Source organism: Corylus avellana, chromosome ca7 (genome assembly GCF_901000735.1).
Source record: "Corylus avellana chromosome ca7, CavTom2PMs-1.0".
NCBI lineage: Eukaryota > Viridiplantae > Streptophyta > Magnoliopsida > Fagales > Betulaceae > Corylus > Corylus avellana.
Genome location: NC_081547.1, coordinates 12056221 through 12071017, shown reverse-complemented (window position 1 = coordinate 12071017; position 14797 = coordinate 12056221). Strand labels below are relative to the sequence as shown.

Below are 14797 nucleotides of genomic sequence, written 5' to 3'. Positions count from 1 at the left end.
ATGTCGAAGAGTTCATTGCTTCAGGCCCTGTTCACGGACCCACTGTAACTCTCACTCTGTCTTGCTCTTTTTTATTTTGGGATTTTATATTTCGGTTTGTCTTTGATTTGGTGTTTTGTTTCACTTTGTGGATCCGTTTTTTTTTTCTTCCGCTATTCATCTATTTTGTTGGTTATTTAGATTGTTTTTGCATTTTTTTTTAATTATATCTTATTTATTTTGGCTCTAAGTAGAGAATATTCTTGTGTGTTGGTCTTATTTTTGTTTTTTTCCTCTTCATTTGTTGCTTTACATTTTTTCTCCATGTTATACGTCCTTTTCCATAACTGATGGTGATAGATAGCTTTGTATACATCTAGTGATCTTTATTGGGTATTTTGTGGGAGATGTTTATTTTGGTCTTTTCTCTATTCTTTCTCATTTGTAGAGGGTTTTGGTTATTTAGTTGATTATATAATAAGAAGAGTTAGTATGAAAATTACTTATTTCTGGCTTTTGTTTCATTTTACATTTTGGATTATAATGAGTGGTATATCTGGTTCTGATGTTGCTCCTAGTATCTAAATGGCTTTTGACTCATGTTATCTTGACTTGTTTGTAGTTAGTGCCCAGTCAGGTTTAAGTATTAATATTTTGACTGATGTTATCCGTGGGATACGTGTTTGTAGTTCATTCCAAAATATGCCTTGAGGTATCATAAACTAGGTTTATTAAGAGTATGATTTGAGGTATCATAAACTAGGTTTATTTTGTGAAATAATATGCTTGGAGAAATTTTTAGTTTGGGTTGTGTATCTGCTATGGTTATCTTGCATTTGTTGAACTCTATGGACTGTTAATTGTGAGGATGTTGAATCTACTCATGGATATGTTGAAGGTTGTGTGTGTGTTAATTTAAATTGCTGCATTTTGTTTGGCATATGGTTTGAGTTGTGCCTTTCTGTTTTCCTTGAGCAGATGCCTTCTTTGTTAGTGGTGAGCTTCTTTTACATTGCTTTGTCCTTTCTTTTTTTTTGAAAGTTGTTTACATGTTAGGAATTTGCTTTTGGTTTTAAGATTTGTTGTTGAATGCTGTGGGATTTGCTTCCTGAGTTCTAAAATTTGCTTATCCAATCTCAAGTTGATGGACAAGGCTTGATTGAAAAATGACCATCGTAGTGATAACCTTTGGATAATAATATACACATTTGGATTATTATTAAAGTTTTTGTTCATCTGCTTGTAGCTAGTTTCTATACATTTCCAAACACTAGCTGTGGGTATTAATGTTGTTCTATAGTGTAGTGTGGTGTAGTTTAATGTATTTTCATTAGATTTGGTTCTTTTATGTCCCTATTGTAGGAAGCTGAGCTCGCTAGAGAGAAGACAAATTTGACACAAGCTGGACAGGTCTCATATTTTTGCTGTGAACATGTGCCTTATAGAGTATGGTTTGAAGGGCAGCAGGGGAATCTTTTTGAAGACTAATTAATCTCAATAACTACCAAGTGTTACCAGGATAAGAAGCTTTTCTTCTCTGTTTCTAATGAAATTCTTATTTGTTGACACTTATTTTCTGCATATGTACTTGCATAGCTATTTTTCTTTAGGTATAGTAGGACTTGGAGAAAAATAGAAATTCAAAATACAAATCTTTCTAGACCTGTCACATAGAAACAATTGAGATTATAATGTGATCTCCTGCACAGAGTCGCCGCTAATGACATATCATTAGCGGCGACCACAGAGTCGCCGCTAATGATATACCAATAGCGGCGACCCTAGGATTATTTCGAACGTATTTTTGCGGCAACAAAAAAGTCATTAGCGGCGACTTAAAGTCGCTGCTAATGAGGGGTCATTAGCGGCGACCCTAAAAGTCGCCGCTATTTGGCATCAGTGTCCAATTACTCGCGGCAACCAAAATAGCGGCCACTTGTCGCCGCTATTGATCAATAGCGGCCATTTTTGGGTCATTAGCGGCGACTTTGAGTCGCCGCTAATGACCAAATTTTTTGTAGTGACAACCGCTAATTTTAAATCAATAACGCCCCATTAATTTTAAAAGAGTTTTAATTATAACCATAAAAGTGCTACTCCTTTTGGAAAAAACCTTTTATTTGAAAAACAACCCAAAAACCTAATTTAAGCTTTTGATCCAACATTCGCTGGGGGACCTCTGAACATTCGCCTAGGGACCACTCCAAACGTTCGTTGACCAAATTGTAAACCATTGAACATTGACTAAACGTTCAATCTGCAACCCTAAAACCATTATGTAATAGTACATCGAATGTTTGCACATAGTATTGAACGTTTGGTGACACTTTGAAAAGCAATTTTAACACATTATAAATACCACTTCTTTCTCCCCTAAAACTCCTCCCTTGTACCAGAAACCCTAATCCTAGAGCGAGAAGAGATTTTAGAAAGAGAAATAGGAGATTTTGAAGTGGTTTGCCATCGGTAAAAACTTCTATACTCAGTTGGTTTTCGTGTTATTCTTATGATTTCCATCCTCTTTACAAGTATTAAGGTACCATGATTAGTTTGTGTTATCATCTTCTTTAAAAAGAGAAAAGGGTTTTCCAAAGTTTTAAAAACACCTCATCTTTGCTTAGGTTTGCATGCTATTATGGTTTGCTATGTTACATGCACTCATTAAGAGCCTAAGATGAGACGTTTTACGTGATGATTTGAGGATAAGAGCTTTGCATGCATTCTAGCATTTGAACGAACGTTCTCTACATTATGACTGAACTTTCGCTCTCGAGCCCGAACTTTCGACCATAAGATAGAACATTTGAATAGTGTCTAAAATGGGTGAAATTAGGATTTTTGTGACCTTAAGCTAGTTTGCTACTCGACAAGGCCTTATGTGCTTAAAATAGGCTCCACGTTAGTACGCATAATGATAAACTATGTTTTGTTATAGCAGGGGTTCGAAATGTCTGAGGAATCGAATGAGTATACGAGGTAAGTGAATACTTACAACTATTTTCCATAAAAAACGTGCGATATGTCAGCTGACTAAGCATACGTATGTTATCAGCATAATTATTTTTTTATGCAACTTGGTAAATGCTTTAATAACTAATTAATAAGATAAATTGTATGATATGGTAGACTGGTGCATGCGGTGTAATGGCCATGAGCACATAAATTTGGTTCTATAGTCAAATGTGTGTATGTTATATAGGCATCGGATGCAATAGTTGTTTCTCAACCGGCGCAGCCATATTTGATTGGCGTGTCACTACATGACGTACATCATTAGTAGCGTGAGTGTCATACCGTGATAAAAGACCAGTTTTAAAGGGCTAATAATTTACTACAAGGCAACAAAACATTTTCATAAAACATAGTTTTATAACCCAAAAACCTAAACCCCTTTTGAGTAGCCCAACTCCTTGAGCTCTTTTAAGCAAAACCGAATACGCCCACTTTCTGACTGAATGTACACTAAGGGGACCACCCGAACGTATGCTCTTGACCTAAGTATGAGCATATGCTAGGAGGACCACCACGAGCGTTCGTTGACGAGTCTTTGAACCATTAGGTAATACCCAAATGTATGCTGAACCTTTTTATCCATTGTGTAATAATACGTGAACATTCACCCCTATAGTACCCGAACGTTTGCTGACTGATGAGTGCCAAATGATGCATATTCTCATAACTTGTATTTATTAAAACCTTAGCTTTGTTATTTTATGATATTTTGGTTAGTGTTGGTGCTTTAGTGTTTTGCAGGTCATTAAGAGAAAACTGTGGTCTTTGGTGCGGAAATGTGCGAAGAAATCGAAGAAGTGAAGAAAAAGCATTCTCTGGAAGTGCGCTCGAGCGTAGGGAGACTACGATCGAGCGCACTTGTGCAATCACCCAAACGCGCAGCGCCCAAGTGTTGCACCGTAGTAGCTCTAAAGACCCGAGTGCGCTTGAGCACACCTAGAGTGTGATCGAGCGCACTTACGCTGACCTGGCAGCATCGAAACCTTAGATTTTATTATTTATAGCATATTTTTCTATTGTTTTTCTTATTTATTTATTTATTTTATTTGTTATTTGTTATTTTTTATTTTATTTTATTTATTTTTTTTTATTTTTTATTTTTCTTAAAGAAACTAAATTAACTTCAATAAAATCAAATACTTACAAAAGAATTGGAGTTCAAAGGTCCAAAAACTCAGCAAACATGAAAATTGACAAAGCACAGCGCCCCTGGCATGTCTCTGTGTGTTTACAATAGAAAAGAATGATATTTATAAGCTAATTTTAGGGTTTTAGCGCTGACAGGTCGGCCGAGTGCCCTCGATCGCACACTAGGTGCGATCAATCGCACTCGAGCATGCACTTTCCAATTTTGATGGGCACAAATGCGTTCAATCACACTATATGTGCGCTCGAGCACACTACCTATGGAATTAGTCAACTCTTATGAAACGTGACTTTATAGATTTTTGAGTTAGCTTTACAATGATACCAAGATCGCTTCAATCCGAGGTCTACAACTCTAGATATGGCCTTTTTAGTGGGACTCGTCGGGTGCGAATCATCTCTCGATCCAAATTTACTGCCAATACTCCCTGAAGTGTCTGAAGCCCCAAAATTAATGGATTTTTCCTTTAAAGGCGTAGTTTTCCCTAAGCAACCTACAAAATACTAAAAATAAAGAACTAACACAAAACATTAGAAAATAATAAAGCTAAAGGCTTAGCAAACATAAATTAAGGGGTCTAAACTCCTAAACTTACATTTTGCTAGTCCCTTATCAAAAAAAAAAAAAAAAAAATCAAAGTAAGAATCATAAGTCCACTATCGTGGGAGAGACGATTGCATTTAGCATATGCAATAAGCCTTTTAAACCCCTAGGCATCTTTAGTGGACGAGTGAAGTCTCGTGAGGGTTTAACAGGAATGATACCCACAAACATTGTCAGTGCTATGTCATTGAAAAGAATAAAGTTTCACAAAAACCATGGATCTCATTCATAAGCAAGCTTAACAAGACAAACACTATCATCACAATCATTAGGAAACCCTGAATCAAACAACTCATAAATGGACAGTTGAGACAACAAATGCTCAGATAGGTGCAAAGCGAAATTAGTATACAATCATGAGGCTTCAATTTATTCTTAAGATAAATACCTCAAAATTCGTTGGAATCCCTATCAAATGAAACAACGAAGGCAAGATATGCATTTTTTTTTGGTAGACTGTGCAATGCTTAGCTCCCTTAAACTTTCTAATTGACCCATGTAACAAGTGTTAGGCCAATGACTCCCAAACCAGATAGTTTTATGGCACTAGATGTAAAACATCCCGCTTAATGATTTAAGTCAAAAAGGCTAAGAAGCTAAAATTGGCCGTACAATCAACCAATCTTGAGTTTCACGCCTTTTTACGCGAACACTCAATGCTTAATGAGGCAAGAGGTTCGATTACTCAATGAGAACTCAAAATGATGATTTTATTATTATTATTATTATTATTATTATTTAAAAAAAAAAATTTTTATTGCTATTCATTAACAAATCATCCAACAAATCTCAAGATACACATGATTCAGTTCAAATTTCATACCTCACAGACTCTATGCTAATGTGCTCGTGATAATCAACTCAGAACAAATGAAGTCTCTCTAACCCAAAAGTGAGTTAAATGATTCAGATTCCTAATGACATGATGAAATGTTCAAAATTTTAAACAAGCCAATGAAAATTAAACCACAGGTAGAGCTAACTCATGCTTAACAAAAACATAGCAATTTATTTATTTATTTTTTTTAACAAAACAAACAAATAGAGTGTTGTTGCACTGACAACCTTGAAAATTAATTTTAACCCATTCTCCATCTTTTCAGGAGAGAGCACGCCCCAAGCCCCTTTATAAACCCTTCCCTTCGACCCTCAACCCCTCTTTACACCAAGAAACCCTAACCTTAGAGTGATGAGTGATTTTGAAGAGAAAGTGGAAGCCTTGTTGGAGTTTTGCCATCATCAAGGTAATTTCTTGATCATTCCCTTTGCTTTCATGTTCTTTGATAAAATACGAGAATCATGCTCTACTCCCAAATCAAATGTATAAGCGATTTATATAACCAAAACAAACACATAAGCAGTTTATATAAGAAAAATAAAAAGCTATGTCTAAGATTAAACCAACACAACAATAAAGAGCATTTAGACAACCACAACACAATATTTGTTGACAAAGTAGAAAACCTTTTGAACCAATCAAAGGGAAAAATCACTCGGGGACAGCTAAACCCAGGAAATCACTATATGAAGATTCAGAGTTACAGACTAAACGATACTCACTCCCTGGAGGACCTCTAGACTTAATAAGAACAACAAGCTTCCCAGCTTGTCTCTACCTTGACCATCTTCACAGAGTGCATCTCCTTACCAACCCTTTAGTAGACTTCTTTGCGGTTGAGTGATGTGTATGACGTGGTTTGAAATCAGTAAAAACCCCAAGTAAGCGAGAAAGCATGAAGCTTTTTAGGCAGCCTTACTTGGTACAAACAACCATGAAGGGTATCACTTCCATGAGTGATAATAGCAACCCTTTCTTTACTGGAAACCTCCAAGTTCAGAAGAGCATAAAATGGAAATGAAGAGGTTCAAGGAGATCTAAAAATAATACCGGTATTTACAGAACTAGAATTTTACTTATTTCTGTCTTAACGGGGATTATCTTCCATTTGTACGGGAATGCCAAAATCTGATATTTTGAGTCATCCTCGTCATAATGGGAGTTAATTCTCGTTTAGACGCAAAGAGTAAAAAGTAGATATAAATACCCATCATGAGCCCGTCCTAACGAGACTTCTGACGAGAAAATAGGGAGTCCAACATTGGTCCCGTTACATGTTCTGCCCTGAACAGGTTCTTGACGAGGAAACAGTAGCCTCCCGCTACATGCTCGTCTGGACGCACCTTTTGACGAGGAAACATAAACTTCCCATTGCATGTCCCATCTTGACGCACCTCTTGACGAGGAAAAAAGAACTTCCTGTCACATGTCCCATTCTAACGCAGTTCCTGACAGGAAAATAGAGAGCTATCCTTTAGCCCCGTCACATGCCCGTTATGGCGCCCCATCCAACGGGGAAGGCAAAAAACTCTTACAAACATCTAATCTTCACCCCGATACTTAGGGAAGAATGAGAATTTACAACCAAATGTTTTGATCATTAAATAAGGCCAAACTAAACCTAACAATCTCCCCTTTGGCCATTTAATGACAAAACCCAAAACACCTCCAATCTTTATCTCGACACATGGGAAAGAAATGAGAAAAAACAAAGGCCAAATACAACCTAACGTTGTTATTAGTGCTTTCTTAGTATAACAAGTGTTAAAGATGCTTTAACAAATTCTTGTACCTATTTTCTTACAAAACCAATAATGATTTTGAAGAGCTTTAAACTCATATTTGATCTTTTTAAGTTTGCATGTTTACAAGTTTTGTACCTTTCATGTGTCCATTAGAAGCTTAGGATGAGATTTACCACACCCTAGAAGCATAAAACCATGTTTGGAGCTTCTGGCCAAGAGTTTTCACTCTCTGACCGAATGTACACACACAGGGCCGAGCCCAAAGAGTAGGACATATGCCCAGTAACCCAAATATGTAAGCTTAAGGTTTCGACGACCCCTTTCATTAGATAAAACTTATTGTGTCACTCGAAGAGTTCTCTAGTGCTACATATAATGATGTATCGTATTTCATTATAGTAGGGATTTGTGATGTTGGAGGACTCAAGCGAGTGCACGAGTTAAGTAAACACTTATGACTGCTTTCCTTAAAAACATGCAATATGTCAGCTGACTAATCATGCGTATGATATGATCATGCCTAAATTTTTGTATAACTTGGTAGCTGTCTTAATAGCTAATTGATAAGATGTATCGTAAGATATGGTGCATCGGTACATGCGGTATAATGGCCATGGGCTTACTATATAAACTTGATTGTATGGTCAACGTGTGTATGGATGTGATATAAGGACCTTGGATCCAATGGTTATTTAGTAACCGGAGCAGCCTTAATTGGCTGGTAACAATAGAACGTACATCACTAGTAGTACGGGGCCACCCGAGGTCGGACTCGGTCAGGCTGCTAGTGTTATGGACGATAGCGTACTGATAAGCGCTGAATGTTGCACATTCAAGCCCCTTAATTTATATATGTTAATTCCTTAGCATTGTTATTTGTTTGATTTTGTTTTGTTTTTATGTTTCAGGTCTTATTTGACAAACCATTGGAAAATTGGCTTAAAAGACAACAATTGGAGCATTTTGGATCTAGGATCGATCGCAGCACTCCTGGGATCGAGCGCACCTGCGCTCGAGCGTCTGCGGCCAAGGATCAAGCGCATTCATGCTCTCGCGCGCATATCAGCTAGGCTCGAGCGCACTGCTCTCGAGTGGACAAGAACTCGAATCGAGCGCACTCGAGCGTGTACAGCATGGAAGAAGTCTTTCTCCGGCATGGGCTTGGATTTCAGTCTCCCAATTGGACTGGGAGACTGACTTCCGATTTTATGAGGATTTCTAGGGTTTTAGGGTTTTCCAATTCCCTATAAATAGGGCTCTAAATATTGTAAACAGACACACCACCTCTTAGAGCTAAAATTTCAGTAAATTGTCTATGGAGCCTAGAAGATCATGAGCAGCTAAACCCAATTGTGGGGTATTGATGTAGCCCTTTCCAAGCACAATGGTTTGATTGTATTTAATTTCTAGTTTTCAATATATGCATGTTGATTGTATAACACTGAGGATTGCTACAATTGATTTCTGTTCTTCATATTAAATGCAATTGTTCTTTAATTCGAATTCAATATTAGTGAAATCTTTATCCTGTCTTAGAAATCATTTTACTATTATTGAACTCAAATCATTCTTATTTTCTGTGATTATAAGGATGATGGTTATACAAAGGTTCTTAATTTACATGTAATCAATAGGGATAGATAGACCATGCCTAGGAAAGACGGATCGTACTACACCCTAGTTTAGTGTAATTTAGGTAGATGATCCGTGCCAACCAAAGATGGATTATGCTATTTCATTGATTATATGAAATTATTTGCACATGTTTTCTTGTTTAAATTATAACATGCATAAATTGAGTTGCTAGAATTAAATATGGTTAACCATTGATGTGCGGATTGTGATGAAGTCAATACCCTACTCTCTCTCTCATATATTTACTCCCTTTACTCAGTTTATTTTATGCACTTTAAATTCACACAAACAATTCACTCTCTTGTAATTAAGTTAACTTTAATCTCTTAATTTTGATAATGAAATCCCTGCAGTCCTTGAGGTTCGACACCCTCAATATAGCCCTATCCTACGGGATTCGTTCTATTGCGAGTGGTAATTTTATAATTGATATTTTTGGTCACAAAAATACCACATCAATTTTTGGCGCCGTTGCCGGGGACTACTTAACAGTTTTCTTGTCAAATTTTAAGGATTAATTTTAGCTTAATAATTTATTTTTCTGCTTTAAGTTGCTAACTTTAATTCTGTTTTTTGTTTTATTTCATTTTAGAATTTGCAAACAGGTCCGTAGCTGCCCTCTCTGAGACTGCGCTCGAGCGCACCCTGCCATGCTATCGAGCGCACTTGCGGCAGCCTGCATCCAGAACCCTGAGTGCAATCTAAGGCCGTTTGTGAGCTTGTTTGTTTTATGTTTTTAGCTTATTTTCTTTTTGTCTCTTTAAACTCCTGTTTAGTTTATCCGAGGTTGTCGTTCTTTGTCTTTTCCATTAATTTCTTGCGACCTTGAAATTGAACCCACCCTTAGACAAATTAGATCCCAAAACAACTCTAATTTGCTAGAATAGCGTTCCATTGAGACCATGGGAGACGGTAATCACGTAGCTTTGCAAGATCATTACTTGCCTACCACTTACACTACTCCCACATGTCTCCGGTTGCCAGAAATTACGGCAACCCATTATGAAATTAAGCCCAGCACTATACGAAGTTTACCTTCTTTCCTAGGGCTTAGCATTGAAAATCCTTCTGACTTAGTGATTTTGAAGCAATTTGTGATACCACTAAAATGAATGGATTCACTGAGGATGCCCTAAGGATGCGTCTTTTTCCTTTCTCCCTCAAGGAAAAAGCCAAACATTGGTTCCAGTCCTTAACACCTAACTCTATTACTTCTTGGGCTCAATTGCAACAAGAATTTCTTAAGAAGTATTTTCCCATAGGAATGACCAATGATACTAGGAGAGCCATCACTACATTCTCCCAGTATGAGGGAGAGGATTTCCATGAGACTTGGGATTGGTTGCAGAGCTTGCTTAGATCATGTCCACACCACGCTGTCCCGAAATGGCAGCTAGTGCAGTGTTTTTATGATGGCCTGACTGAGTCCAATAGAAAAATGGTGGATGCATCATGTGGGGGAACCTTCATGTTAAAAAGCGAAGATGAAGCATGGTCTATGTTTGAAAACTTGAGTAACAATTCTCTTCAGCAGGTTTGCACCAGAGGAAGGGCACCAGCACCTAAAGCACCCAAGACAGAGTTTGTATGAAGCAGGCCATTCCCCAAACATGGCCAACCAAGTGGTCGAGGCTATCACTAAGAAGCTAAATCAAGTTCTGTCGACTGCTGGTTTTGCTCCTAATGCGGCTCACACACATACTGAATCATGCTCATTCTGTTCCAGTCCTATACATCAGGTAAATAACTGCCCTGTTACTGGAAATTACACTGATATTGCAAATGAGCAGGTTAATGCAGCTTTCTCCAGACCGGGTAATGATATGTACTCCAATACCTACAACCCTGGGTGGGGAAATCATCCAAATTTCTCGTGGAAGAATTCAAATTCGGGCAACTCAGCCCCAGGGTCACACACTCAACCCAACAGGCAGCCCTACCAACCTCAGTCCACTTACCGGCCTCCACAGCAGCACTACCAGGCTCCATCAGAGTCTAATTTTGAGGATCAGATTGTAAAAGTAGTGACTGAGCTGACCAGCGAGATAAAGTAGTCAATCAAATCTCAAGAGGAAATAGTCAACTCACATTCCCAATCCATTGCCAAGCTAGAAGCTCAAGTCGGACAACTTGCCAACACTATCAACAAAAGGGACGAAGGAAAGCTTCCAAGTCAGCCAGTGGTAAACTCTAAGAGGCACTACATGATAGATGAGGACACTTCATACCATCAGCAAGTTCAAGCCATCACCACCTTGAGAAGCGGCAAAATAGTTGACAATCATATGGAGGAGAAGAAGGATGAACACATGGAGGTTGCACATAATTTGCAGAATGATAAAAGAAAGCAAGTGAGCAATGAGGCTTCATCATCAGCAGCATCCACCCCAGAGATCCCATATGAGCCACGGGCCCCCTTCCCAGAACGTCTCAAGGCACCTTCCCACTTTGGGAAACAAGGAGAGAAAATACAAGGCATGATGGAGATGTTCAAACAGGTAAAAATCAATCTCCCCCTTCTTGATGCCATTGCACAAGTGCCTGCCTATGCCAAGTTCCTTAAAGACTTGTGTACTCAAAAGAGGAAGACCAGAAATAACATCCCCAAGAAAGACCTTCTGACTGAGCAAGTGAGTTCCCTGATTAAGCACAACACTCCTCCAAAGTTCAAGGACCCCGGGGCTCTTACAATTTCATGCATCATCGGAAAAAGAGAGATTGATAAGTCACTCTTAGATCTAGGACCTGGAGTGAATTTACTTCCCTATTCAGTATATCAGCAGTTGGGCCTATGGGAGTTGAAGCCCACCACAGTGATTATGCAACTAGCTGATCGGTCGATTAAGAAGCCTAGAGGGATTGTAGAAGATATGATCATCCAAGTGGATAAATTTTTCTTCCCAGTTGACTTTATCGTGCTAGATACCGAGCCTATGCCCAATCCTGAGAAGCTAGTTCCTGTAATCCTTGGGCGTCCATTCTTAGCCACATCAAATGCATGTATCAACTGTCGAACTGGAGTCATGGAGATCTCATTTGGCAATATGAAGGTTCGGTTGAATATCTTCACTGCCTTTCAGCATGCTCCTGATCAGAATGAGTGTTTCTTTGTGGACAACATTGAAGAATATGTAGAAGATTCACTACCTAGTCTCCTGACAGAGGATCCAGTGGAAGCCTGTTTGACTTACTTCGACTTTGAAGAGTTCAACACCGACCAGTACATCAAAGAGGTCCATGAATTGCTAGAGACTGCTGCAAGTGCAGATTTCCATCCATGGAGAGTAGTAAAGGAGCCCTTACCTATGACATCAAGCACTCCTCCTGTTCCTTCTCTACTGTCTCCACTGAAACTTGAGTTGAAGCCCTTGCCAGAAAAGCTCAAGTATGCATTTCTCGGAGCTAACAACACTCTGCCGGTCATCATTGCTTCTGATCTTCAAATGGACCAAGAGGACAGTCTGCTAGCAGTTTTAAAGGAGCATAAAGAGGCCATTGGATGGACAGTGGCAGATTTGAAAGGCATCGACCCTTCTATTTGTATGCACCGGATCCATTTGGAAGAAGATGCTCGACCCTCCCGTGAGGCACAGCGCCGGTTGAATCCCAACATGAAGGAGGTAGTAATGAAAGAGGTGGTCAAGTTACTTGATGCAGGCATCATCTACCCTATCTCAGATAGCAAATGGGTGAGCCCCACTCAAGTAGTTCCAAAGAAATCCGGCGTCACTGTCATGGAGAATTCTGCTGGAGAGTTGGTTCCACAGCGCACAACCACAGGATGGCGTGTCTGCATTGACTACCGGAAGCTCAATTCCCATACTCTGAAGGATCACTTTCCGCTCCCATTCATTGATCAAATTTAGGAGCGTCTTGCTGGCCAAAGCTACTATTGCTTCTCAGATGGCTATTTCGGGTATAATCAGGTTGCCGTTGATCCCCAAGACCAAGAGAAGACGACATTCACATGTCCATTCGGCACCTTTGCTTACCGACGCATGCCCTTCGGCTTATGCAATGCAACTGCCACATTCCAGAGATGTATGATGTCTATCTTCTCCGACATGGTGGAGAAATTTTTGGAGGTATTTATGGATGATTTTTCTATTTTTGGATCTTCGTTTCATACATGTCTCCATAATTTATCACTTGTGCTTCAACGTTGCAAAGAAACTAATCTGATTTTAAGCTGGGAAAAGAGCCACTTTATGGTGCAGGAAGGTATAGTTTTGGGCCATATAGTGTCCGAAAGAGGCATTGAGGTGGACCGGGCCAAAGTTGAGCTCATTGAAAATTTACCCCCACCCACTTCAGTGAAGCAGATCCATTCTTTCCCAGGGCATGCCGATTTCTATCGTCATTTAATCAAAGATTTCTGCAAAATTTCAAGGCCCTTATGTAGTTTGCTTGCTAAGGACACCCCTTTTCACTTTGTTGAAGCATGTCATGAGGCATTCCAGAAGCTCCGTTCTCTATTATCTTCTGCTCCCATCATGCAGCCGCCTGACTGGTCTTTGCCCTTTGAGATTATGTGTGATGCATCTGACTATGCTGTGGGTGCGGTTCTGGGACAATGGGTCGGAAAGCTTCCCATGTCATTTATTATGCTAGCAAGACTCTAATGGATGCTCAAGTCAATCACACAACCACCAAGAAAGAATTGCTAGCTGTGGTCTTTGCTCTGGATAAATTCCGCTCTTACCTTCTAGGATCCAAGGTTATAATTTTTTCTGATCATGCTGCTCTGCGGCATCTACTGGCCAAGAAGGAAACAAAGCCACAGTTGATCCGCTGGATATTACTTCTGCAAGAATTTGATATTGAGATTCGGGACAAGAAGGGCACTGAAAATGTTGTTGCTAACCATTTGTCATGGATTTTATTGGAGACACCCCAGCAGGTTCCTGTTTCCGACTCTTTCCCAGATGAGCAATTATTTGAAGTCACTCCGAGAAGTCCGCCATGGTATGCCAACATTGTCAATTATCTAGCTACAGGACGGATTCCTTCTCATTGGTCTAAGCAAGATAAGGACCGGTTCTTCAAGCAAGTTCGATTATATTTTTGGGAAGATCTGGAGTTGTTCAAGTATTGTGCTGATCAGATCATCCGACGCTGTGTCCCTGAGAGTGAATTTTCCAGTATCCTTACCTTTTGCCACTCTCTATCTTGTGGAGGCCATTTCAGTGCCAAGAAGACAGCAGCCAAGGTTTTACAATACGGATTCATCTGGCCCACCTTGTTCAAAGATGCCTATGAATTCTGCCGAGCTTGTGAGAGATGTCAACGCCTGGGAGCTATGTCTCGGAGGGACATGATGCCATTGAACCCCATCCTCATTGTTGAGATTTTTGATGTCTGGGGTATCGACTTCATGGGACCCTTCCCACCCTCTTGTGGGTTTGAGTACATTTTGGTCGGGGTGGATTATGTCTCTAAGTGGGTCGAAGCTATTACCACAAAGACCAATGATCACAAGGTTGTAGTAAAGTTCCTCCAAGCCAACATTTTTAGCAGATTTGGTACTCCTCGGACTATCATCAGTGATGGAGGTAGACACTTTTGCAACCGTTTTTTCAAGGCATTGCTTCTCAAGTACTCTGTCACACATAAGGTAGCCACTCCCTACCATCCTCAAACAAGTGGCCAAGTGGAAGTTTCTAACCAAGAAATTAAGCATATTCTGGAGAAGACAGTTAGGCCAGACCGAAAGGATTGGTCCTTGCGCCTCAATGATGCATTATGGGCCTACTGCACAGCTTACAAAACTCCCATTGGAATGTCTCCATATAGGCTGGTTTATGGCAAGGCGTGTCACCTCCCTCTGGAATTAGAACA

General features: G+C 39.5%; 1 protein-coding gene across 1 annotated transcript in view; it reads left to right on the top strand.

Annotated features, from left to right (window-relative positions):
• The window catches only part of LOC132186508 (GDSL esterase/lipase 1-like), a 12126-nt gene extending 10455 nt beyond the window's left edge, over positions 1-1671 (top strand). Inside the window, exon 8 of the mRNA XM_059600489.1 lies at positions 1342-1671. Coding sequence (XP_059456472.1) covers positions 1342-1375 — 34 coding nt within the window. The 3' untranslated portion in view covers positions 1376-1671. The remainder of the gene's footprint in view (positions 1-1341) is intronic.
• The last annotated feature ends 13126 nt before the right edge of the window (positions 1672-14797 follow it).